The sequence below is a fragment of the Lonchura striata genome, chromosome 6 (assembly GCF_046129695.1).
Source record: "Lonchura striata isolate bLonStr1 chromosome 6, bLonStr1.mat, whole genome shotgun sequence".
Classification (NCBI taxonomy): Eukaryota; Metazoa; Chordata; class Aves; order Passeriformes; family Estrildidae; genus Lonchura; species Lonchura striata.
The window spans coordinates 56,048,308-56,072,683 of record NC_134608.1 but is presented as its reverse complement, the minus strand read 5'-3'; the positions used below and the strand labels follow the sequence as shown (position 1 = coordinate 56,072,683).

At 40.2% G+C, this 24,376-nt stretch overlaps 1 protein-coding gene across 1 annotated transcript in view; it reads left to right on the top strand.

Moving 5' to 3' along the window:
• Positions 1-2,512: 2,512 nt before the first annotated feature.
• SLC17A6 (solute carrier family 17 member 6) overlaps positions 2,513-24,376 on the top strand; it is a 29,352-nt gene continuing 7,488 nt past the window's right edge. Inside the window, exons 1-8 of the mRNA XM_021528538.2 lie at positions 2,513-2,634; positions 3,373-3,585; positions 6,549-6,801; positions 7,447-7,565; positions 19,889-20,003; positions 22,161-22,248; positions 22,349-22,435; positions 23,353-23,495. Of these exons, the coding sequence (XP_021384213.1) occupies positions 3,500-3,585; positions 6,549-6,801; positions 7,447-7,565; positions 19,889-20,003; positions 22,161-22,248; positions 22,349-22,435; positions 23,353-23,495 (891 nt within the window). The 5' untranslated portion in view covers positions 2,513-2,634; positions 3,373-3,499. The remainder of the gene's footprint in view (positions 2,635-3,372; positions 3,586-6,548; positions 6,802-7,446; positions 7,566-19,888; positions 20,004-22,160; positions 22,249-22,348; positions 22,436-23,352; positions 23,496-24,376) is intronic.

Below are 24,376 nucleotides of genomic sequence, written 5' to 3'. Positions count from 1 at the left end.
ATGATTTTTGTGTTCTGTGAGAAAAGCAGAGGCATCTGCAGCATCTTGGATTCCAGCAGCTCATCCCACAGATGCTGTGAGAGCCATTGCAGCTTTGGGGTGAATCTCTTTCCTCCTGGTCACTATGTGAACACTCAGCAGTGATCACCTGGAGCAGAACATTCTGCACTACTTCCTATTTCCCCTTACCACTGACACCAGTGGAAAGAGCTCATTGTGACTTCACTGAAGTTCAAGTGCACTTTTGTGAGTGGTCTATGACAGGTGTTCCTTATAAAAATAATTATCAGCAATTTTGATTAATGCTATGTGCTGTTTCTTCTAGAAATGGCTTATTCTACCAAGGTTAAATACTTAATATATTATGCTTAAGAAGCTGAAAGGCTCTACAAGTTTTGTATAAGTAATGAGATTAGCTGCCTACTGCTCTCGTGGGAAGCCAAACCAGCTGAGATTGATCCAGACGTGACTCAGTAATATCTGGATGTATCATATGATAGACAAAAAATTCCTATTTCAGATAGCCACAGCAGCAGAGCCTGGTCACTATGGGATGTTACTGTATCAGGGCTGCTTGCTATTTTACATATTTTATGCAATTAAGGACTATGTAATCCTCCTCTACTAAGAGAAACAAGCAGGAATGTGCCATCTGGGCTTTTCTTCTCCATTATGGTGTGATATGATAAATTATGTACCTTTCCCAAATCAATCATCATTTATTTATTAAATGCTATTATTTTGCTACTAATTATTGCTGCTACTTAGTAGCCATAGCATCAAAGCCATGCCAGTGCTGAGCTTTCTAAAAAAAGGGCCAGAGCTCCTTGCACAGCATAAATAAACAAAGCACCCTTGCCCAGCAGGCTTTACAGCCTCAAATTCCAGCTCAGAAAAGGACTCGGGACCTTTCTGCAAGGCTTGAATTACAGAATCCAATCCCGTTTAATGCATCCCTGCAAAACAATATTCCGTTCCTGCTGCCTCTCAGGAAAATCTATTAATATGGGTTTCCTTTGAGCATCTGCAATGGCACAGTGGAGCCATGCTGCCCTGGGAAGAAGTGCTTATGTAACTGTGCAGCTTTTCCTCTCCTGGGAAAAAACCTTCCAGGTTTGCAATGGCACTGACAGTGCTGCAAACCACATCCAATAGCCAGAAATCAGGGCTGTGTTATGATGCTAATTAGCAACATTTCAACTTCATATGCTTTATTTATAATTTACTTTCTGTTCTAGTACTTTCTAGTTCTTCTACGATTTTGAAAGGAATTGTTGAAATTCTACGTGGACCAGTCATTATGGGAATTTCAATATTAAAATAATTGGTCGTGTATAAATGTGCTTTGGCGCTGTAAAACTTCATTGACCCTCCAGCAGAGGGCAACATCTGAAAGAAATATTTCTATAATCCCAAAGTGCAGTTCCTTTTAGGATTGTAACTACATCATATATCAGGGAATAATCCTTTGAAAATACAGTTTGGATTTAGTTATCCACTGGGCAAGTGAAGGACCTTAATAATATTAAAAGGAATTGTTTAAAACAGAAATTTATTTCTTTAAAGTAGCACATTACAGAAACTTCAAGATTAAAATGAAATAAGAGGAATATAATGGTGATGGCTTAGAAATACCGGTTTTTGCATCTTCCATTTTCTTCAAAGAGATGAAAGTTTCTTATTATTCGATTCTGAAAGGAAAAATAATTCTCTTCAGAATATGCTCAGTTCATTCCAGTGCTGTAAACACCACAACTCAAGACTGAGCGTTGCAGTGGCCTACTCAGAGGCATGAAAACAGCCAAAAGAGAGATGGAATATATGGAACGCTTTAGAGAAAGCAGTCCCTAATGGATTCCTAACATCATCTAAAATAAGCTGTGCGAGTAAACGTGAATACAGCTGTAAAGATACCTATATAAACCTGTATGTATACACCTATATAAACCTGTATGTATACACCTATATAAACCTATATGTGTATACCTATATAAACCTATATGTGTATACCTATATAAAGCTGTCTGTATATACTTATATAAACCTGTATGTACATACCTATATAAACCTGTATGTATATACCTATATAAACCTACATCTATATACTGATATAAACCTGTATGTACATACCTACATAAACCTACATCTATATACCTATATAAACCTGTATCTATATATCTCTATATCTATATATATATCTATATATCTCATATATATATAATATATATATTATATATATATAATATATATTATATATATATTATATATATAATATATATATTTATATATATATATATATATATATATATATATATATAATCCTGTATAATCCACTTACATAAACCCACAGGCACATAAAGCAGCAAGGCAAGTGTTCGGCCCTAGAGCAGCAGCACTGCGCCGTGCCCGCTCTGCCAGGAGCAGGATGCCCGCCCGGGGCCGCGTTCTTTGCGCCCACCGCGCCGCGCCGGGAGCGCCATTGCCCGCCCGGGCCGCGGCGCTGCCCGCGGTGCTGAACTGAGATTTTGAGCGCATCAGGATTTTTTTTTTTTTTTAACCCTGAAGATGCATTATCGAGAGCAGCATTTTGCCAGCTTTCTGTAAACAGGAATAACGGAACGTCTGCGACTTTGTGTGTGTGTGGCGGTACAGGCACCCAGCGCCCGGGGAGCGGGCAGCGCTGCCAGGGAGGGAAGGAGGGATGGAGGGAGGAGGGGGCGGCGGCTTCGGCCGCGGCTCCGGGACTCGGCAGCGCCTGCCCAGCCGGCTCTGCCTCCACCCAGACCCCGAGCCGGGCATGGCCCTGCCCGGTGCCGCCGAGCCCCGGCAGGGAGAGAGCTCCTGACCGTGCCCGGAGAGCTCCTGACCGTGCCCGGCACCGCCGAGCCCCGGCAGGAGGGCAGGGAGGAGAGCTCCTGGCCGTGCCCGGAGAGCTCCTGGCCGTGCCCGGAGAGCTCCTGACCGTGCCGGGAGAGCTCCTGGCCGTGCCCGGCACCGCCGAGCCCCGGCAGGAGGGCAGGGAGGAGAGCTCCTGGCCGTGCCCGGAGAGCTCCTGGCCGTGCCCGGGGAGCTCCTGGCCGTGCCCGGGGAGCTCCTGGCCGTGTCCGGAGAGCTCCTGGCCGTGCCCGGAGAGCTCCTGGCCGTGCCCGGGGAGCTCCTGGCCGTGTCCGGAGAGCTCCTGGCCGTGCCCGGAGAGCTCCTGGCCGTGGCCGGCGCCCCCGGAGCCGGGGCTGCCCGCACCGCGCCCCTCTCGCTGCGCACACAGGCGCGCTCCCGGCCTCGCCCCCCGGCTCCGCGCGTCCCCACCTCGCTCTCTCTCTCTCACACACACACACACACAGGCGCGCACTCTCCCTCTCGCTCTCCCCTCAGCCGCAGGTGCACCGGCAGGCACTGAATGAGGACGAAAAGTTAAGGGATTAAAGCAATATGAACCATCGTTGCTCGTAGCGGTGCCGTATCCAGAGCAGAGCGTTATCCAGCCAGCATCCCCAGAGGAATGGAGTCGGTAAAACAAAGGATTTTGACTCCCGGCAAGGAGGGATTGAAGAATTTTGCTGGAAAATCTCTTGGTCAACTCTACAGGTAAGACCGATATCTCTTACAGGATTCTACTTCCCAGGAAAATCTGGGAGCTGTTCGTAAGCGCCCGTTGCTGCAGGAGCTCGAACGCTTGGAGGTTGGCGGTGGCAGGGCTGGAGCTGTGGCATTCTGCTGGATATAATCTAGCTCCTGGAAACTGGTGCTGGAGCTGTTCAATATGGCACCCTCGCAACTTCCCTGTCTGACTCGTACATGGTGTCAGTACAGATGCAGCAAAAGATTTCCCCACCTTTCTCCCACAAAAACAGGATCCCATCTTGAAATCCTAATCAGGAGAGAGCAGCGACCCGTATTTTTGTTCCATCTTAATTTCCCAGTGCACTCACAGGATCTTGCCCTCTGCCCTTAACAAATAATTTTTTAAAAATCTGGTTTTGATTAGTCTCGTCCTTTATGTAATTCGTCGTCAGATGAAGGTAAACATGGAGATGTATAAATAATTGATATCCGAACGATTTTTTTTCTCCTGAAGCTGAAACATATAGAGGAATGTGTTTAATTATTTATACATCTGCCTTTAGAAGCATCTGCTTGTCCTATAAATGATATACAGCTGCAATTGCTAAACTCAAAAGCATTACTCTTGTCTATTTATGTGTGCGAAAACCATTTCTATCGTCATCGAGCCCTGTGCACACAGATAAATAAACCCAGATTCTTGCATACCTACGAAGAGCGTGCACTAAAGTTCACACGTTGCTCTCCATCCAATCTGGTGACTTTAGTGACCTGCAAGGCGTTTGAAAATAGTCTGTGAAATTCCAATTATTTTCGATTGTACCGTCTGCTAGAAATTACTCTGAAATATTTGGTTTGGCTTAGGGTGCTTTGTTAGTTTGGTTTGGGTTTTGGTTGTTTGTTTGGGGTTTTTTTGTTTGGTGGTTTTTTGGTGGGTTTTTTTTGTTTTGGTTTGGTTTTTTTTTTTTTCGTTGGTTTTTTGGTTTTGGGTTTGTTTTTTTTCTTCCCCTCGAATTGCAGCTATAAGGTAACTGCGGATTTGTCTGCCCAGGGTAGGTCACGTAAAAATCTTTTTTCCATACCTATGCGGCAGTGCTGGGCACAGACACCAGGCTGTTTCACAGCATGAGTCACAACTTCTGCTGCCATTTTAAGGGAAGGGGACGTATCAGTGAAGTGATATAGACAAAATTAAAGCTTCCATTTTCATAGGAAGTGTACCATTAAGAAAAGCCAAAAGCAAAGTTAAAGTTATCAACAATGAAATTCACCTCCTACAGTTTTTTATTATATTTAAGTCATTTTCAATAGCTGAAAATTAATAATAATAATAAATTATAATCCAGAATAACTGCTTAAAATGTAATTTAGGAAATACACCCTTTTTTTCGTTCTTAAAGACTCTACAACGTTTAAATAAAACTATTATCCCTACTACTTGTAGTCACAGAGTGAATAATGGAGAAACGGTGTTTGTATTTTTCAGCAAAACTCCGTTTGAATTCACACCTCGACTGACAACCGGGCGATTTGTTAATCTTTTTCAGCTCACGGCAATTAAGTACTTTGTTTACTTTTCTTAGAATCTAAACCATTTTCTTGCCTCTTACACATTGATTTCCAGTCTATTTTCGAAGACAAGACGCCCATTCAGGGAGAAAACACTCCTACCCTTATCCGCACGAACGAATTTTGAACATAAACCCACGGTGTTTTATTTTATTCACAACTTAAACACATTTCTTAATGCCGCGATCTTTAAGCGTGGAAATCATGCTCCTAGAAAAGAAAAAAATCAGGAGAATTGCAGCTGAGTGGTTTTTGGAGAAAATCCCTGTAACTTTCTCCCGAACACGAACACGGCTAACCTTTTTAGCCTTATTCTAAGCTAATTGTTAGTGCCCTATCAGCCGGATGAGTTAACCTGAAAGAGATGCTCCTCCGAGTGAGAAAACACTTCTACAACAGAGTTGAGAGGTAGTGGTTGTAAAGTCCAGTGGCAAATAGTCACGTCTTTGCTTCTCAAGACGGCAAAATTGGTTAGCTTTTCTGGTTTTTAAATATCTCATTGATTTCAGAAGAAGATTTAGGGATTCAGGATGGGGCACTAGCTCTATAAACCTGATTTTTCTTGCTACCGACAGAGCATTTTAAAAGGTTGTTTTAAAAAAAATCTGAATGTTCTAAATCACCTTTCGTGGTATTTTCCAGCTGATTAGAAATAGCTGCGAACAACAATTTCCCTTCAGGTTTGTGCTTTAGGATTTTCAGGTAAAACCGAGGGAGTGAGGGCAAGGAGATAGCACCAAAAGCTGCTCTGGGGAGGTTAAAGCTGCTGAGTGCTCCCACGCCCGCAGCGTGCAGCCGAGCACCGAGACCTTTGGGGAAGCCTTCTCCGGTGATGCCAGCCCTCGCTCATGTTTTCTTTCACTGCAGGTGACAGCCATTTTGCAATTCTAAAATAAATAGCAATATCGCCCTCTCCTCCTCCTCGCTCCTCCCTCCCGTCTTTCTCTCTTAACATTTCTTTTGTTCCCAGACCTGAAGCGAGGTGCACCCCGAGATCACTCCCTTGGTGTTTCTAACACAGCAAGGAGGTAATAAAAGCTCCAGAAGCCTGTTTTTCTCTATTCCTGCGCCTCTTGGGCTGCCAACATGGCGCCTCTGCAGTGCTTACAGATGATGTCTTCTTGCTGCGTCCTACATATTTAAGCAGAAGTCTTTAATGATAGATGAGCAATTCCCAGCTAGAGCTCCTCCCTGGGCTGCTGCGGAGAGCGGCGGGAGGAGCTGGGGATGACTAATCCTGACTCCCGCAGGTCATTGCTAAGGAACAGCTGAAGGTGAATGGGAAGCAAGCGATGAACCCTCAAATCAATCTCCGAGCCAAAGGAGCCGAGGGAGTGGTGAATTTAAACCTCCGGCTCCCCGAAATTGTTGTGCCTTCAGGCGGCCAGGCCTTGACTTTCTGTTCTTGTGTCGGGCAGAGTCCTCGAGAAGAGGCAGAAGCCCGGGGACACCATCGAGCTGACGGAAGATGGAAAGCCCATGGAAGTGCCCGAAAAGAAAGCCCCGTTGTGCGACTGCACGTGCTTCGGGCTGCCCCGGAGGTACATCATTGCCATCATGAGCGGACTGGGATTCTGCATTTCCTTCGGCATCCGCTGTAACTTGGGAGTGGCCATCGTGGATATGGTCAATAACAGCACCATACACCGAGGAGGAAAAATTATAAAGGAGGTGGGAACTTTTCCCTCGTAAATGCCACATCCTCCCCGGTACAACTCTCAGTCAAACACCTCAGCGCAGGCGGGACGGGCTCTGGATGGTTCCGCGGCATTTGCCCCACCTGAGCCCCGATTCTCCCGGCCCCTTTCCCCCTGCCGGCCCCACCGCTGCCCTTCGAAGGACGGAAATCCCGTTCTCGATGCAGAAACGATTTCTCCCGATTATTTCTACTTTTTCATTTCAGTTCCTCGCCCCAGTTTGTGGTATTACTGTGCAGGCAATTCGCCCCCCGCCGTGTCTTTCCCGCACAGCCTTGAAAAACGCAGATAACTCCTAAAACAAACGGGAGTAGGGCACGGGAGAAGGGCGGCATCGAATCCGGGCTGTTACGGGGGTACGGGAGGCAGGGAGGTTTTGCAGAACGTTTGAGAGCACTGGGGCGAATTTGCTTTGACAAAAATGATGAGAGCCATTTCAAAGCGGGGTGATAAAGACGTGACAAAGGCAGACGAGTCTTTAACACCGTATCCAAAGAACCCCTCAGGGCAAGAGGTGGGTGCGGGCTGTGTGTGCGGGCCGGGGGAAAGCTCTCCAGCGGCACAGTTACAGCTTCCCCTTGTCTTTCTCTCCTTCTGGCCCGGCGCCTCGCGTTGGAAGAAAGCGAAGTTTAACTGGGATCCCGAAACGGTCGGCATGATCCACGGCTCTTTTTTCTGGGGATACATTATCACGCAGATCCCCGGAGGGTACATCTCGTCCCGGCTGGCAGCGAACAGGTAAAACGCAAAGGTGTCGTGCGGGCTGGGTCCGGTCTGGGCTCCGGTCCGAGCCCCGGGCCGGGCTCCGGTCCGAGCCCCGGGCTGAGCCCCGGGCTGAGCCCCGGTCCGAGCCCCGGTCCGAGCCCCGGGCCGGGCTCGGGTCCGAGCCCCGGTCCGAGCCCCGGTCCGAGCCCCGGTCCGAGCCCCGGTCCGGGCTCCGGGCCGGGCTCCGGGCAGCCGGGGCTCCGCAGCCCTCGGCTTACCCCGCTGACGGGCTCGGGAAGGGCAGGACTGCGCTCCGCTGGGATGGTGCGCTGCTCACCCTCCTTCCAGCAACCCCCCGGTTCTGCGGGGATGCCTCGTATTGGTTTCCTTTTCCTTTAGACACTCACTTAAGGAGGTCGTGGCAACGATATTCAAACAACACGTATTCAGAGGCAAATTCAAAGATCCATTATTTCATCAAAGCTTGAGAGGTTAGGTTTTTTTTTTTCTCCCCTGTGACTGAATTAAAGAATTTTATTATTTTTTGCTTTAATGAAAAAGAAAACCGTCAGCAGGAATTTTTCATTAAAGCATAAATGAATTTAGAATGGTCAAAAAACATGCTTAAATGAGACTTCCACAATGAAAAGAAAGTGCAGATGGTCCGGGGACTTAAGGACTCGTTTCTATGGTGTCTGGCAGTTTTTCAAGCACCCAGGGTGCGATTCTACCTGTTAATTAGATCCACTGAGTATTCGAGACACATGAGGCTTTCACATCCCTGCTTAATGCCACAGGCCCATCGTTTGCAGAAGCAGCAAAGGTCCTAGTGCCACTCTTCAAACCGGTCCTGCACTAAGTGCAAATGGATGCTAAACTCAGCCACATGTAGCTTTAACTCTTCTCAGGAGTGGGCAACATGAAAGGTAGGCCTGGATGGGCAGGGAAGCTCAGCCTAATGAGAAGGATGGCTTATGTGTGCTTGAGAGAGTGTGGCTAAAGCAAAAAATGGTCTCCTCAAATACCTTTTAGACAGATCTGCAGTAGAAACGAGTATTTACAAACAGAGAGATGCTCTGTAATTGAGAAAATACTCATATCCTACCCTCAAAAACAAATAAATCAAAACACGTAATTTTTAAACTGGGGTGTCCATTGCCTTTCTGTTTACAAGTGACATCTTCCTGATAATGGTTCAGAAATGTAAAAGGCTTTTTCAATTAGCCATTAACAGCCATTTAAAGGATTATTTACCTTTTCTTCCTCCTTTAATCATTTTTGCATCTTTACACAGTCTGTAGCTACTCAGGATTAATTGGAGTTTTGGTTGAGTAAAGACTGCAGGATCTGACCCAGAGAATCAAAAGCTGTCTTCATTCACCCAAACATCAGAAAAGCCATTTGAACCAACTCAGATGTAAAGTGGTGCAACTACAAAGATTTGCAAGACAATGACATTGCCAGGGAAAGTCCATAGCAGAAGCACAGGAGTTGTCATGTCAAATCAGATTTTTCTCTTCCTTACAAACATTTACACTTATGACAATAACTGAGGACTACTCCAGTTAAGGTAGGTGTATTTTATCTAGTTAGGTACTATTCCTGTGGAAGCACTTAATGACTCAGGTGTGTTCTGTCATTCCCAGGCTTCTCACTACCTATAGATTCTGTAGGGAACCTAGGTTTTCTGGGGTACCTGCCCCAAGGGGTGCGATGAAACACCTTCTTTTCTTTTTGTGGTTTTCACAACCAAGTCAGCAACTGTAACTGGACTAGTGACATTTTTCACACTGGGAGATGATGATTACCTGGCCAGAGTTTATGAACCTTTCAAAGACTCGGATACCATTATGATACTGCTGATACTTGCTGTGGTCTTCACATTTCATCAGTCATTGGGGGAATATGCATAAATGATGATAAACGTGTGGGTACCAAGGGATCCAGTCGATCAAATGATATAGTAAATGTTTGGTTGACTGAATTATTTTCAATATATGACAGTTGAGTGCAAGGTAACATCAGGGAGGATATTATGAAAAGTAGTCTTACTGAGTGGGATCTTCAGCCATGTGGGACTAGAAATGCATCACAAGCTTCCAGCATGATGGTCTACTAAAGTAATTAGTGTAATCCCAGAATGTTTATTTTGCTTTATTTAGTGCAATGAGTGTATTTAAGTTAATGATGTTAACCTTGGATTTTGTGGGTAATTTGGACACATTCATATTAGTATGGGTGTTGAAAAATTGGAATTGCTCTAGAGATCTTTTATTTCTTCAAAAATGACAGTATAACGTGATGCCTAGTGAAAGAAACAGCAAGAACTATGTATTCAGGATACATGTATATAAAAAGATTACTAGGAGATAATCTGATTGTGAGTATACATAATAATTCCACTGGAAAAATTGCTTGGTATAAGTGTATGCTTTAGTTCTCTGGAAAGAGATGACAAGAATCAGCTATTGACAGCCATACAAATGAAAAAAAGTGTAAATAGTAACAATGATGACTGCCCACTACTGGTCCAACCACAGAAATTATGTTGTAGTCTTTTTTATTGGGTTTTAAATTCCTATAATGGAAGTTATGCTTTAGCTATTGTGAAACGTTTGCAGTAGAGGGACAAGTAAGCAAAATATAAGAGATAAACAAGGTTAAGGGCTGTTGCCATAGTGAATTTCAGGCTATGTGGTCCTATAAGTAAGCACATGTTTTGTTTATAATCTAGAAATTTAATAATTTAGTTCAAATGAATATTCCCTGTTTCACATTCATGCTACTGCAGCTGTCTGTGAATAAACTGCCTGCTGTGCTCTCACACGTGTATGGAAAGGTGTGAAACTGTGCTCAGTTTTATCCCTTCATCTCAAGATAATTTGGGTATCATATTTTAAACTTCTGATACACCCTTTAAATATCCTTTATGTTGGAAATCTATAACAAATCCTACAAAAAGCAGTAGTAAAATGCTGTGGCAGAATTTCCTCACTGATTTCCAAAGTGAACTGTTTAAACATTTACTGTAAATCAGGAAAGATTATTTGAAATTAACCAGGCATTGTTAGATTATGCAACAGAGAATCAATTCCCAATGCAGTTATATATTTAAAATAGAAATGCCATTTTTGACTGTATGTGCCAAGCATTTTTTCAAAAGTAAAAATCTGCAATAATCACAGATTATTTTTTATGAAACAAAACTGAGTAACCATTTTAGCTCATTTGTGTATATTCAAACATTAGAACCTTCTGACACAAAGAGACCCAAAGGGCAGAATAGAATGCCAATTTTTAAAAAATTAAAGTCACCTATGGTAAAGCCATATATTTCCTATTATCTGTCAAAGCTCAAATCCTGGCACTGTTCACATTAAAAAATGTAACTACATGACTATACTACATTTCTCTTTGTAATTATCTCTCATCTATGCTGAACTCTTAATCATTGTCATTCTAATCTGAATGATATGATACCAATTAACATTTCCCTTCAAATTAATCTATGTTTCTCAAGTGCCATTCTTCTTGTTATTAAAGACTAAATCTTTTTTCCCAGAAAGTAATCTGGTAGGATTATTGGTATGAATAAAAAGAATGATATATCAGATGACTGTCAGTGCATCTTGTCTCAGATTTTCACTGACACTGTCTTTAGCATGTCAGTGAATCAGAATCTCTCCAACTCAGCCTTAATGACCACAAGCATAACAATTTAAGGTAAACTATAGGTTTAGAAATACAAATAGAAAGATGTCCAGAAGTCCATATCTTTACATTTTAAAAAGAGAAATGGTTCCATTCTTTTACCAGGCAGGCATATTGTGCATTTTCTGATTGGCAAACAATGATTAATTCACAGCGTGAGCAGGGGATTAGTGGATGATTAAACAAATGCCAACTTCTGAACTTCTGAGGACTTGGGGTGACCTCGCACTGTGAGGGGACCCACAGAGCTGCACTGCCAACCCCACCTTTCATATTCAGCCCGAAATCCTGCAGGCTGAGCTGGTCTCTGCTCCCTGGCACTGCTGTGGGGCTCATCTGCTTCCAGGCAAAGGAGCCAATATTGCACAAAAATCCCCAAGATGATTTTGTCACCCCACTGCATTGCAGATTCTTTGAAGTGCCAGCCTTCCCAAGAAGGGGACTGGGGGAGCTGGTAGCTGGTGCTGCTGCTCCCTCTGCCATATGGTTCAGGGCCCTTCCATTTGTCTGTCGCGAGTGATGAAGCTGTTTTCACAATTTAATGATGCAACAAGGGATTTAGGTGGGGGTTTTGCTCGATAAAAGGGGGCCTCAGATGTGTGGCAAAAATTAATAATGTATCCAAGCCCTTATTATACCAGATTAGATGGCGGGAGGTCGGCTTTTACATATTAATGCTTCATGAAGGGCTTATAATAGGATTTAGTATGAAGAGTACAGAGACACATCCCCCTCCTCCCACATACACATGTGAATGAAAATAACCTGCTTTATCTTGATTTAAGAAAGCCAAATAAAGCTGCTATACTATGGCTTCTGGCCACAGACCATTTTTAAAGAGGTTTGGTCTTAAGCAATTCACCTGTGAAGCATGTTCAGCTTAGGACTGGTGCTAGGGAATATGTGTTCATCTTTAATGGCAAAGGTAGATTATTCTCTCTGGTTTTTTGGGAGGCTGAGTTCATCAACCACTCTAATATTCATGGCACAATCCAGTTTTGTTAGCCCTGTGCTGTTTTATGAAAATTAAAGGCCCAATTCAGAAAAAAACACTACATTCTGTCTATCATTTAGGAAAACATAAATTGCCAGGGTGAGCATTTCACAGGGATATGTTTACAGTAGAGGGGTCAACTGAGTTATTAGGAAACCAGCCTGTACTAGACATAAGTCAGAATGAATGTACATGCCACAGAATAGCTGAACAGTGTCTCCCCATAATGGCTTCAGTTCTACTTAGTTAATCTGAACTACATAAGCATAAATAAAAGTCATCCCAAGAAGGGTTATCAGCATGATTACAGACTGAAAAAAAAACCAACTAGACTAAGACAGATATTATTGGGAATATATAGGTTATGAAGGAAATGAAGAAGTGAGACGATAGGTATATAATTTTAAAAAAATCAATACAGGTAGTGTAAGTCTTCCAAATGAGTGGCTACTCACAGTTTGCAGTCAAGGAGATTAATACAAAGAACAGCTGAAATTGCATGTGGAACAACTGGAAAAAAAAAAAAAAGAAAAAACCTCACACTATTATTAAGCCAAACAATCTTTTCAGAGTCAGTAAGAGCACAGTTTATGTTTATGTACATTGGAAGCAGGTAAACCATCATTAACAGTGCTTAACTTTTACCTTTCAAGGCACCTCATGCAAGACTGTTGCAGGCTAAAATGTTATTTTCTCTGGTACTGAGAAGCAGCTGTATAACACTACATTGACAAATGTGGAATTTTGTGGAGTAATCCTCAAGACACAAAATGCAGAGAACCAAATTTATCCTTGACTAATTTTTTTAAGACTAAATCTAAAACTTTCAGAATTTAGCCCTCCTTGCTGAGCTATAGCTACAGGAGGAGGGTTATGTTTGAAATTTGAGCTTATTTTTTGCATTCCATCTTCCATTGATGAAAAGCCTTTGAAACCCTTATCTGTATAAAATCCACTATACAGTTTTCATAAAATTATACCAGATACTTTCAGAAAATCCTAGAATGGTTTGGGTTGGAAGAGACCTTAAAGATCACCCAATTCGAAGCCCCATGTCATGACACCCCTTTCAGAACAAGCTGATAAAGAAACTTCTTAATTTTTAGGATTATATCATCTATATACATCAATGCTGTCAAATAACTTTGCCCCCAGTTCTCTTCTAGTCCTGAGTCTCCACAATCCTTACTGCATTAACAGTGGTATCTAATAAATAGAAGTGTCTCTGACAGTTTTACAAACAAAACCCAGGGATGCTTCTGAGCATTGATTGCATGCACTCTGTGCAACAGGTATCCTTAATCACCCCACCAGCTTTGCTACTGCAGTCCAAAACAATTTGTACACTGGGGTTGATGCAGCAAAATGTTATCTAAGATGGTTGTGTAAAAACACTGTCATTTTGCTCTGAAGGAATCTGCTTCTGCTCTGAGCAATCCCGATACAATCAGCTCTAACATGTGCCCCATAAATCAGAAAACACTCCAAAAAGCAGGACAGAAGCCCAGCTTCTGAGTCCCACACATAGCAGTTATCCTCCCAAACAACTGCACAAAGCATTTTAAAATGAAACCCACAGATGATTCCTTTGATAAACGTGTCACATATCTCTAAATCAGCAGAGACAGTTGAACCACAGCCTGAGCCCTGCGTGTTGGTAAGGTGATTTGAATGAGACAGTCCTGGCTTGAAACATTATTTAGCAGATTACATATTTAAAGAGCAACCTGTCCCAAAGCTAATGAGCTAGAAGGAATGACTCAGAGCTTTATCTAGATATATATAGATATAATGAGTTGTAAGACAAAACCACAGTTTGAGGGATTCCCCAGCTGAATTCAGACAGGAAAGAGAGGATTGGTCCAGTGAGCAAATGAATGAAGAAAAAAAGCAAGGTAAGGTGTAGAGGATCTGATTTGCTTAGTGATGCAAAAGCAAGAAAATAGTATTGAGGTTGTGGAAACTGAAGAGATTAAAACCATTAAAATAAAACAACATGGGTAGAAGACATATACTGGATATATGAAGCAAAAGGCTGGAGAGGAAAAACTAAGTATGGCAAATGCTTGTAACTTCTCAGATGGAAACTGATCTGTTTATGAAAGGATAATGTAATGCACTTGATGGTAAGAACAACAATTTGAATTTAATGACCCAGGATTCTTTTACATTTGGCATCCATTCCAATGATGCTGCCATCCAACAGTGCCCAAGTTTTTATAAAATACCCTTTGACATATCAGAAAACAGGTCTGAGAACGAGCAATGGAAGGCGCAGCCTGAAAGCTGATTGTGGCCTTGGTGAGCCAGTGGCATCAGTGGGGTTTGAAGAAGGCAGAAATGTAAAGGGCTTCTTCTTCTTCTGGCTTGCTGATACACATCAGCAGAATCTCTGCATGGCACTTCACATCGGGGCTTGATCCAGTCCCTTCTATCCTCAGTTTTGCTAAAAGTCTCATGAATATTTTGAGATTTTTTTAATCTTCCAGCCTGGCAGATCAAACCGTAGCAAATTCAGGTCATCAAAGTGCAATGTGCAATGTTCTGTATCAAAGGCTTAGAAGGCCCTCATCACACCTGATATAGGTAGAGATATGCTTTGTGAGGAGGGAAATGTTAAGTGTCAGTTAACCCCTGAAATTTCTATATATTCAAAGAAAAATCTGAGCTAAGAAGTTGATCACCAGCTGTCATTGCCAGCAATGTTTACAGAAAAAAAGCTTCTGAAAATCTGCTGTAAGCCCACAGACATCCCAGTTAGCTTCTGCCTTGCTTCTTTCTAGACATTGTGTTTTACTGGAAAAAATGAAGCATTTAATACAGCATTGAGCCTTGCAGTTCCCCTCAGACCAAATATTATTTGGATTGTATGAAAATACAACGTAAGCAAGTCCATGTCCTGTTGCTGCCCTTTGCAGGAGGAGTGTCACAGATGAAAGACAGTAGTCAGGTAAAATAATAATAGTCAAGTAAATAGTAAAAGAGTCAAAGAATACATTTTAGAAAACTTGAGCTGACAGAATAGTCTAAAAAATCACATTATGTGATACATATTCTGCTACTCAGAGCTGCTGCTGCACGAGGACTCTCCCAGACAAGCACTGTTCAAGAAAGAACAGCAAAAGGGAGTCAAAACCCAGCTCCAGTTTTTATTTATGTCTCATAAAATAAGTCTTTGTTCAACATATTTCATGTGATTTATGTAAGTAGAATGGCAAACCAACTCACCAACTGGAATCCAGACAAATTTCATTTATTTTATAATGGCAGGCTTTTTTCATCTAATCTTTAAACTAGGTTGGGAAAACTTCACAAGAAAGTTCATGTTTTCAATCCTCTATTTTCCACCCTATTTACCTAAGGAATTTGTAACTATGACTACAGAAAATGTTTTGTCACTGCTTGCAAATCAAGTATTTGATCAATACATACATATCCAATGAAAACAATGTTCTCTAGAATATGATCAATATTCATGTGAAATTGTCAAATCAGAGGTTTTTTCAGAAAAGAAAAAGGGTTACATTTTCCATAGGTTACTGTTTACAGTCAGAATAAACCAATTTATAACATTTTGAATTTAATTTATTGTAGGGGATGCAAAATGCTTTCACACACTTCCTCACTCTATGATTCCCTAGCAAACTAACAAAATAATCAAACTTTCCCATTCAGTAGGTAGGTCTTCCATTAAATGATGATCAGTGGTGGGAAAAACTATTCAGATACAGACCTGAATTAATTTCCTATGGAAGCCATTAAATACTTTCTATACTTTTATATTTTTCAATGCAAATCTGTTTAAATACACGCAATAGTGTTTTGTAGTTATAAGTGACCAAGACTTACTGTTCTTTGATTATTTTGAATTTTAAAGAAATTGCATTAATAATTCACTGATACAGCAAATATCTACACATTTAAAACTGCAGGATTTTCTTGTTTAAATAAATGCTTTAAAAACTTTTTTATAGATACAGAGTTACTTTTATATTGTTTTTAAATTTAGCTAAGGTAGTTCATATGCTTTAGAAAATACTCATTCAATGTGTATGTTTCATTTTTCCAAGTGACTTTGCTTATTCAGAGAATTGAGACACTGCTAATTGTGGAATTTACCAAATATATTAAAAATGGACATAAATAAAAATACAAGCAGCTTAAGATGAGGAATTGATCCCACCACATACACATCTAAAAGGATCTTTAGTTGTATGAATTCTTTGCAGCAGTTCTCACTCCCAGTCACTGGGTAAAAGGATGCCCCCAGGAGGAGGCTGTGCTTTTTTTTGGATATCTGATCTGTAACTCGAGGTGCCCTCCTCCATCTGGCACTCAGCACTCCCAGTGCCCAGCTCAGCTGTGCTCAGCTCCCTTGCTGGGCTGCCCCTGCTCCCAGCTGTAGAACAAAATCTGGAACAGGCTCAGAGTGCTCACAGAACCTAAAAATAAATGTATTTTTAGGTTTCTAATCTCTGCATAGATGCAGAGATTAGAAACCTAAAAATACATTTATTTTTCTTGTGCTTAAAAGATAAAAATGAGCCAATTGACTTGGAACCCAAACAGATTAATTCCCCCTGCAACCTCCTTCCATTCTAAGCACTTCTGAGCTGTCAAAGTAGTTTTATTTCTCTTCTCCCATCCCAAATGTCTCACATTCAAATATGATTTTGCTATTATTACTATTTATATTACAGGAGGATTAAAGTCACAGTTCATGACCTTCGAGGCCAGTGTCAGCAAAACACTGACACTGTTTGAAGATCAGTGTCAGATTCTGATTTTTGGGACTGAGTCTAATTTTTTGTTTCAGGACTGCTCACTGTCACTTATGAGGACCAGAATTTATTGGAGTTTTGCCCCTCTCCTTGACATACTACTACTGTATTTATGGTCTTCTTCTGTATATGGTTATTTTCTTTCAGATATAGTTGCACAGTTGCTGATTTTGAGTCAGAAAGGGATTTTTTTGCAAGGTTGGGGGCTGCTGCATGACATTTAATTCCATCCTAATGCAAGGCCCAAGAATTATGGCAGTGTCATTGGTCTGCTTTATCTCTGTGATAAAACTCAGTTTCCCCAGAGTTTACCTTCAGTCTGCTAAAGTTCTCACTTTGTGCCACAGCATGAAACCTTTTGTGGGGTTTGGAGTGTGCCCAGAATGAAATGGATTTTCAAGGATAGCTCTGAGTGAAATGAAACACAAAGGATCATCAATCACTAGCTTAATAGACAGAAAAAAATGTAAGAAAAAAAAAAAGGATTACACAATTTGAGGGTTTGATAAGTGAGTCAGCAAAATAGTTTAGAAATGTCCTAGGAACAATAAGGATGTTCCATTTCCCGACTAAATATATTCAAATGTGAGCCGCATTCAAATATATTTTGGTTGACTGGAGTTCAAAATGACTTTTACTTGACCTAAATAATAATAAACATTGCTAAGTAAGATATTTAAGCAATAATGCAGTAAGGCTTTACAAAAACCAGCACTATATAACAATAATTTGTTAAGTAGAATTTAGTATTTATGGAAATAAACGTAAGAAGATTAAAGAGCCCAAAGGAGAAATGCTTATGATATTTATGATTATGTGCTGAGAGATGCAAAGCAAATATAGGAAGATTTATTTGCTTTTGATTAAGAGTTGTAGAGGACATGGACTCAGTAAAATAGCCATGAATGACATCACTTCTAATAGGGACTCACAGAAAGACATTTCTTGCAAGAATCATTATTTAACTTATTCTTCTTTTAAATCCTTAAATTTCTGGGGGGAGAGAGGAAATCATTCTTATAAATCATAGTTCAGAGAGAGAATTGACTCACAAGTGATGCTGCAGAATTATTTAATTGTCTATATCCTGATGCAACTGAATATTCACCAGTATTTGTGTGTTTAAATCCAGGCAAGAGTTTAATCTGGAAGAAGCATGTCTCTGATCATTCCTTCAGTTACATTTTCCTTTGCCTTCTAGAAGGAACAGACTCAAGGAAACAGCTTCTCTCCAGCAAACATGAGAACACAGGCAATTCTGGCAAACAAAGCTTTCAGCTGTGTGCAAACAGAAGCTGATTTCAGACACAGGATTAAAAAACTAGAGTAAATTTCCTTGAAGAAACAGTTACCTACTGCAACAACTTTCTAAATCTCATCCTTGTAAAGAGATGGCATTCTTTAACATCCTATCTTCATGTGGTTTTAGCAGGACAAGACACCATTGGTGTTTATGTAAGGAGGTATTGCATTGCAAGGAAATGAAGTGCATGTAGTTTTGGAGTAGAAACATACACAATTAAAAATCAAGAGTAAAAGACAATTTAGGCCAGAATAGTCCTTACAGTGCAACACAATCATGTGCCCAGTCAGTCCCAGCAAATGTATTGGACATGCTGACGAGCAAAGCCAGAAATACACTGTACAGAATGTTCTTTAACTTGAGATGGAGATCCAAGGGAGCACAATGAGGAGACAAGATTTAGGGCTCTCGAGCAGATTCCTTACCATGCCCTTTAATATGTGTCAAATATGTGTCAAATGCATAAAAATATGCATGCACTCAGTTTGCTACTTGAGGATTTGTTTCAGGCTGTGATTCTAAACACAGAATGTGGAATAGTGTGTGTTTGTGGAGAATTTTCATCCTGCATCTTTAGCCCAAGGTCTGTTTCTCAATGAGTTATGGCACGGTGCTAGTTTCTGAATAGCACAAGTGAAGGTCAAAGGTTTCTGTCAAATCAGTTCCACATCAGATACTGTGATGTCATGTGTCATCAGATTTATATTTGTATTATATAGCTTTAGACAAAAAAAGGCACAATAATGCTGGAAAAAGGTTTTCTCCTACAAGAGGTGGATATTAATCAAATCAAATACAAATTCAGTCAAATCCGTGGAATTGAAAATGAATCATCACTTCATGCATTTATTTGGACTTTGTAATGTACTTTATTTCAAATTAGGATGCCATGGAATCAAAATGAGCAATTTTCAGTGAGTAGCCTCTGAAAAAACAGCAGTAAGAATTATTACAGACATGTTTTTCCAGGTTGATTAAATCTTGTGTCTAAGAAAATCCCAGCTCTAAAATTATTCCTGATGCTTTTGGCCTGTATGAAAGTGAATTCTCTTCTGCTTTATAAGGAGTAAATGTATGGTGTCCCTTTCTTACAATTAAAGCACATGAGAAACTCTTTTACTGACCATCTGTTTTAGCACACCTTTTGGAGACAAAATTCTAATTTTGTTTTCAGAGGGTGGAGAACACAATGAGATTTGGTTGAAATTAGTGTGAAAATTAAAGTAAAGTGGGTGTTTATAGGGAAAGTAATATCTATACCTGTGATTACATAAGATATATTTCCTTAGGAAATTATGCTAAATAGATAAACACATCCATGTTTGGTCGGGGTCTTATCAGACAGCTTATTACACTAGAGAGAAGTAGACACTTATCCAGTGAATATATAAATATATAATTATAAATATATATAAATATATATATAAACATATAAATGTATATAAATATATATACCCATATAAAGAACATAGAGGGAGCATCTACATTGATATATGAGTTTATGTAGAGCAAGTCACTTGGGAGAGCACTGAAGTCACTTACTTTCCCCTTTTTGCCTCCTTTGCAGAGTATTTGGTGCTGCTATTCTGCTGACATCTTCCCTCAACATGCTAATACCATCTGCAGCCAGGGTGCACTACGGATGTGTCATCTTCGTTAGGATCTTGCAGGGCCTTGTAGAGGTATGGAAAATTGCAAAACAACTAGTAAATGCTTGTTAGCCTTTGACTAGCAACTGTAGCTTTGGAAGGAAGATAGAAGTGGTTTCATATTTATTAGTGGTTTTGAGTGTAAAGGATTTCAATGTATGGATTGTAGCTGTTTGATCTTCCTTCAGCTATAAAATGTCATGGCAAAATGAGAAGCCAGTGAGATATGCATTTAGCACTGCTGTTTCACTAAACTCCCACACTGCATAAGGCTTGTACTGCTTTAATTCCCAACTGTTTCTTGTTGGTCATCATCACAGAATAAATATATAGCAAAAACCTAGGGTTATATTTTAAGTCCTGACCATGCCACACTTTTGTTGGAATGAATAAGAGATTTACCATAATTTAAAAGAGAAAAAAAAAATAGTCTTTTTCCTTTCCTTTCCTTTCCTTTCCTTTCCTTTCCTTTCCTTTCCTTTCCTTTCCTTTCCTTTCCTTTCCTTTCCTTTCCTTTCCTTTCCTTTCCTTTCCTTTCCTTTCCTTTCCTTTCCTTTCCTTTCCTTTCCTTTCCTTTCCTTTCCTTTCCTTTCCTTTCCTTTCCTTTCCTTTCCTTTCCTTTCCTTTCCTTTCCTCTCCTTCTCCTTCTCCTTCTCCTTCTCCTTCTCCTTCTCCTTCTCCTTCTCCTTCTCCTTCTCCTTCTCCTTCTCCTTCTCCTTCTCCTTCTCCTTCTCCTTCTCCTTCTCCTTCTCCTTCTCCTTCTCCTTCCCCTTCCCCTTCCCCTTCCCCTTCCCCTTCCCCTTCTCCTTTTTTCTTTCCCTTTCCACTGATGGCTGGTTCCAGGCTCCTCAGAGCCACAAAACCTCTGTTGCATGACCTGCTTTTAGTGTACTTTATTGTATTAAAAGATTCAAAAAAAGAGTGCAGAATTTCCTGAAATTTAGGTGACTGCCAACCAATTCCTTAAAGAGTAGTGTATATGCATAAATCTAAATCCATTCCTGGTGAGTGACCTGCCTGCACAGAGCTGTTTCACTGCAAAGATGAGAGGAGGAGAAGCAAGTGGGTAATTAATTACACAATAAAATAGCTATTGTAGACTCACGCATTTCTCCAATACTGTTCAAAGGAATTATGAATGCAAATAATTCCAAGCAAGACTTTTTGAAGAAGGTTTATGATAAATAATGACAATCTTATGATTATATCTTTATATTTTTTTTAATTGAAAAAACACTGAAATGAGCAGAAAACTGGTTACATGATCTTCCTTCAAAAGAAAAGAAGTGATTTTACAATTTTTTACATATTGAGGCTCATCCTCTCAATATTTTTGAAACCCTCAGTAATTGCAAAAAGTTACTAATTTTTCTAATTTTTGCAGAGGAAAAAATATCAGATTAGGAGAAAAGTAAATTTATATAACCTATATAAAAAAAATATATGGTCTATATGCATATACCATAATTTTTAATCACAATTAATTTGTGTGCATTTGTACATCTTAATCAGGAATTACTGTACATTTCATATAACCTCTTTTAAAATTTCAACACTGCAGGTTTAATTTTTTTATTGCTAAGTTAAAAGCTGGTTTTGAAGAGAGACATAAAAGGTAGCTGGCTTAAAATAAAGTCAGATAATTCATTCAAATACTTGCTTTATATGCTCAAGTATGTTCGTTAAAAACAGAGTGAAAAACTTCTCTTAAGAGTATATTTCTAAATGGTTATAGAGTTTATTTTCTAGTTTTAGAGCAGTGGCACTTCAATCTGTATTTCCTAAATTGTGCTTTAAATGTTAGGTAAAAAAAAAAAAAAAAAAAAAAAAAAGGGTTGGATAAATTGGTCCTGCATTAGAAAGACTGAAGAAGGTCTGTGTTGTCATCCTTCCTTTGACTCTGGTTCTTGTGCACTAATACTCTTTAATTATTTGGAATTCTTTCCTGGAAGTGGGAGGGGAGCAAAAGGAAATATGTTTTATATTTGTTTAATACGGTCTCTTTAATGATTTGAAGTGATATATAAAACCCATTTCAAATTGAATAGATATTGACAGTTTTCTGTGGCTCTGCTCAGCTTTCGCTATAAAGGTGCAAAGCATTCTCAGCCTGTTGTTTATAGCAATTAAAACTAAAAACTCATGCAAAGCCAATGAAGTGAGAGAGCAGCTTTATTCCTCATTCCCCAGGGGGTCACCTACCCTGCCTGCCATGGGATTTGGAGCAAGTGGGCCCCCCCTTTGGAAAGAAGTAGGTTAGCAACCACTTCCTTCTGTGGTAAGCAGCTTTGCATTTTTGTCTTCCTTCTGTTTGTAATGCATGAGTGTTTTGGAACTGCATTTTTCCTCCCTGCTCATCCCCATGTCTTGTTTTGTAGGTTCCTATGCAGGAGCTGTCATTGCAATGCCTTTAGCTGGGATTCTGGTGCAATATACTGGGTGGTCTTCTGTGTTCTATGTATATGGTATGCATTTCTGCTCCTTTCATTCCTCTTCTCTATGGCCTTCCTCTGCCCTTTCTAAAAATGTACTAGCTACTGTTAAAGGATAAAAACCTCAGAGAAGTGGGACTTCTAATCTAAAAATACAGTCTAGAGAAAAGAGCAGTGAGAGAACAGAATTTTAAGAGAAGAGTATGTAAGAAAGCAATATAATAAAATAAGAAAAGCTAGCTCACATTGAAACCTTCATTACTTTTAGCACAAGCAGTGCAAACATCTGGGCAGATCTATAGTGTCACATTAATATCTCTCACTCTGATAATACTGCAAATTCAGAGCACCTGCCCTGAATAAGTTGTCCTGATTTTTAACTGAAAACCTACATAACTTTATTCACACCAGCTGTGTTAGCCTGCACTGACAGAAAAGAATATCCCCAGGGAATTCATTCTGCATTTATGTGAATTAAGTGGAAGCATTCTAGAAATTTAATAAACTACTCAGGAAGTTGATTGCTATGTTGAAAATGTTGCCAGAGTCTTCTATTCTGCAGGTAAAAAATTTAGTGCAGTAATCAAAGAGCAGCATCTTAAAGCTGAATGAGCCTTCATTTACAGTTGGGTGAAATGAAATGGAAGCTGTTTCATTCCATTGTATTGTACAAATTGATGTTAAGATCAGTGAATATTTACTTACAGTGAAATAATTTTGTAAACAAAACAAAGACTATTTCACTGTGCTATAGTTCTGCATGTATTTTGCACAAGTATTATTCACAGGACTAAACTCTCTGTTGGAGAGTTATCTCTACTGAGAGAACTCAGAAATAAACACTGACAACAATTGCCATTTAAATTTGTTGTAATTCTTCACAAATTTTTCTACTTTGTTTGCTGCTTTATTGTGCATCTCATTTTAAAGTCTTTCTTTCCATTCCAAAGGGAGCTTTGGTATAGTCTGGTACATGTTTTGGCTTTTGGTTTCATATGAGAGTCCTGCAAAGCATCCTACAATTACAGATGAAGAAAGGAGATACATAGAAGAAAGCATTGGAGAGAGTGCCAACCTCCTAGGTGCAATGGAAGTAAGAATAAATATTACCCACACCCTGCTTTCCAATGAGATAGTGAGAAAAAGAAAATCCCAGCAACCAAATAAATACAACAACAAAACCCCAAACAATCTCATTAAGATCTAGAAGTGTATTTTGAACAATTTGAACAAATGTGCTCCTGGGGGATGGGAAGATCGTAAATCTGCTGGTGGGTTTCTGGGTGGATTCTGCTTTTGCATTAAGAGAACACAGGTTCCAGTTCTTCTGGCAGATGACTCATGGGATTTATGCCTCTTTGTCTACTTCAAATTATAAAAAGAGGTACAGCTACATTTGCAACTGCATCTTTATTTAGACTTTTCTTGTATCTTGAGCTGAAAAAGTCAGTTTCTTTTCTATATAGTAATTTCTGGAGGGTTTTCTCTTCCTAAAAGCAAACTCCAGGAAAGACACTACTCAGTGTCTCTTGAGGTCCCCAGAACATCAGAAAATGCCCATCCTTATTATTTTATGTTTTTTTCTGCCAGAAGGACTGCAAGTTGCAGTAGAGTATGTTTGAGATCTGTAGAACAGCTCCCATTATTGCAGTCATTTTGCTGGAGACATAATACCAAGCCTCTCATAATCTTAGTTCTGTACTGGTTTAGTTCTCAAGCACCATGTATGACCTAAAATCCATGTGTGAACTCTGAATTTTCCAGCCACTTAACACTCCAGTTGTGCTAACTAATAATCATCTTATTTCTGTAACCGCTGAAAAGCTTTAAAGAAACTATTACCATGTTTCCTCACTCACTCAGGAAAATAAAAAAAATTGTTTAAGCCTCACTTCATCTGCTTAAATTTTTCCACCATCCATTCCCAGTAGACCCTCATTATGCTTTCTATTTGGTCAGAGCACTGGTTCTTGA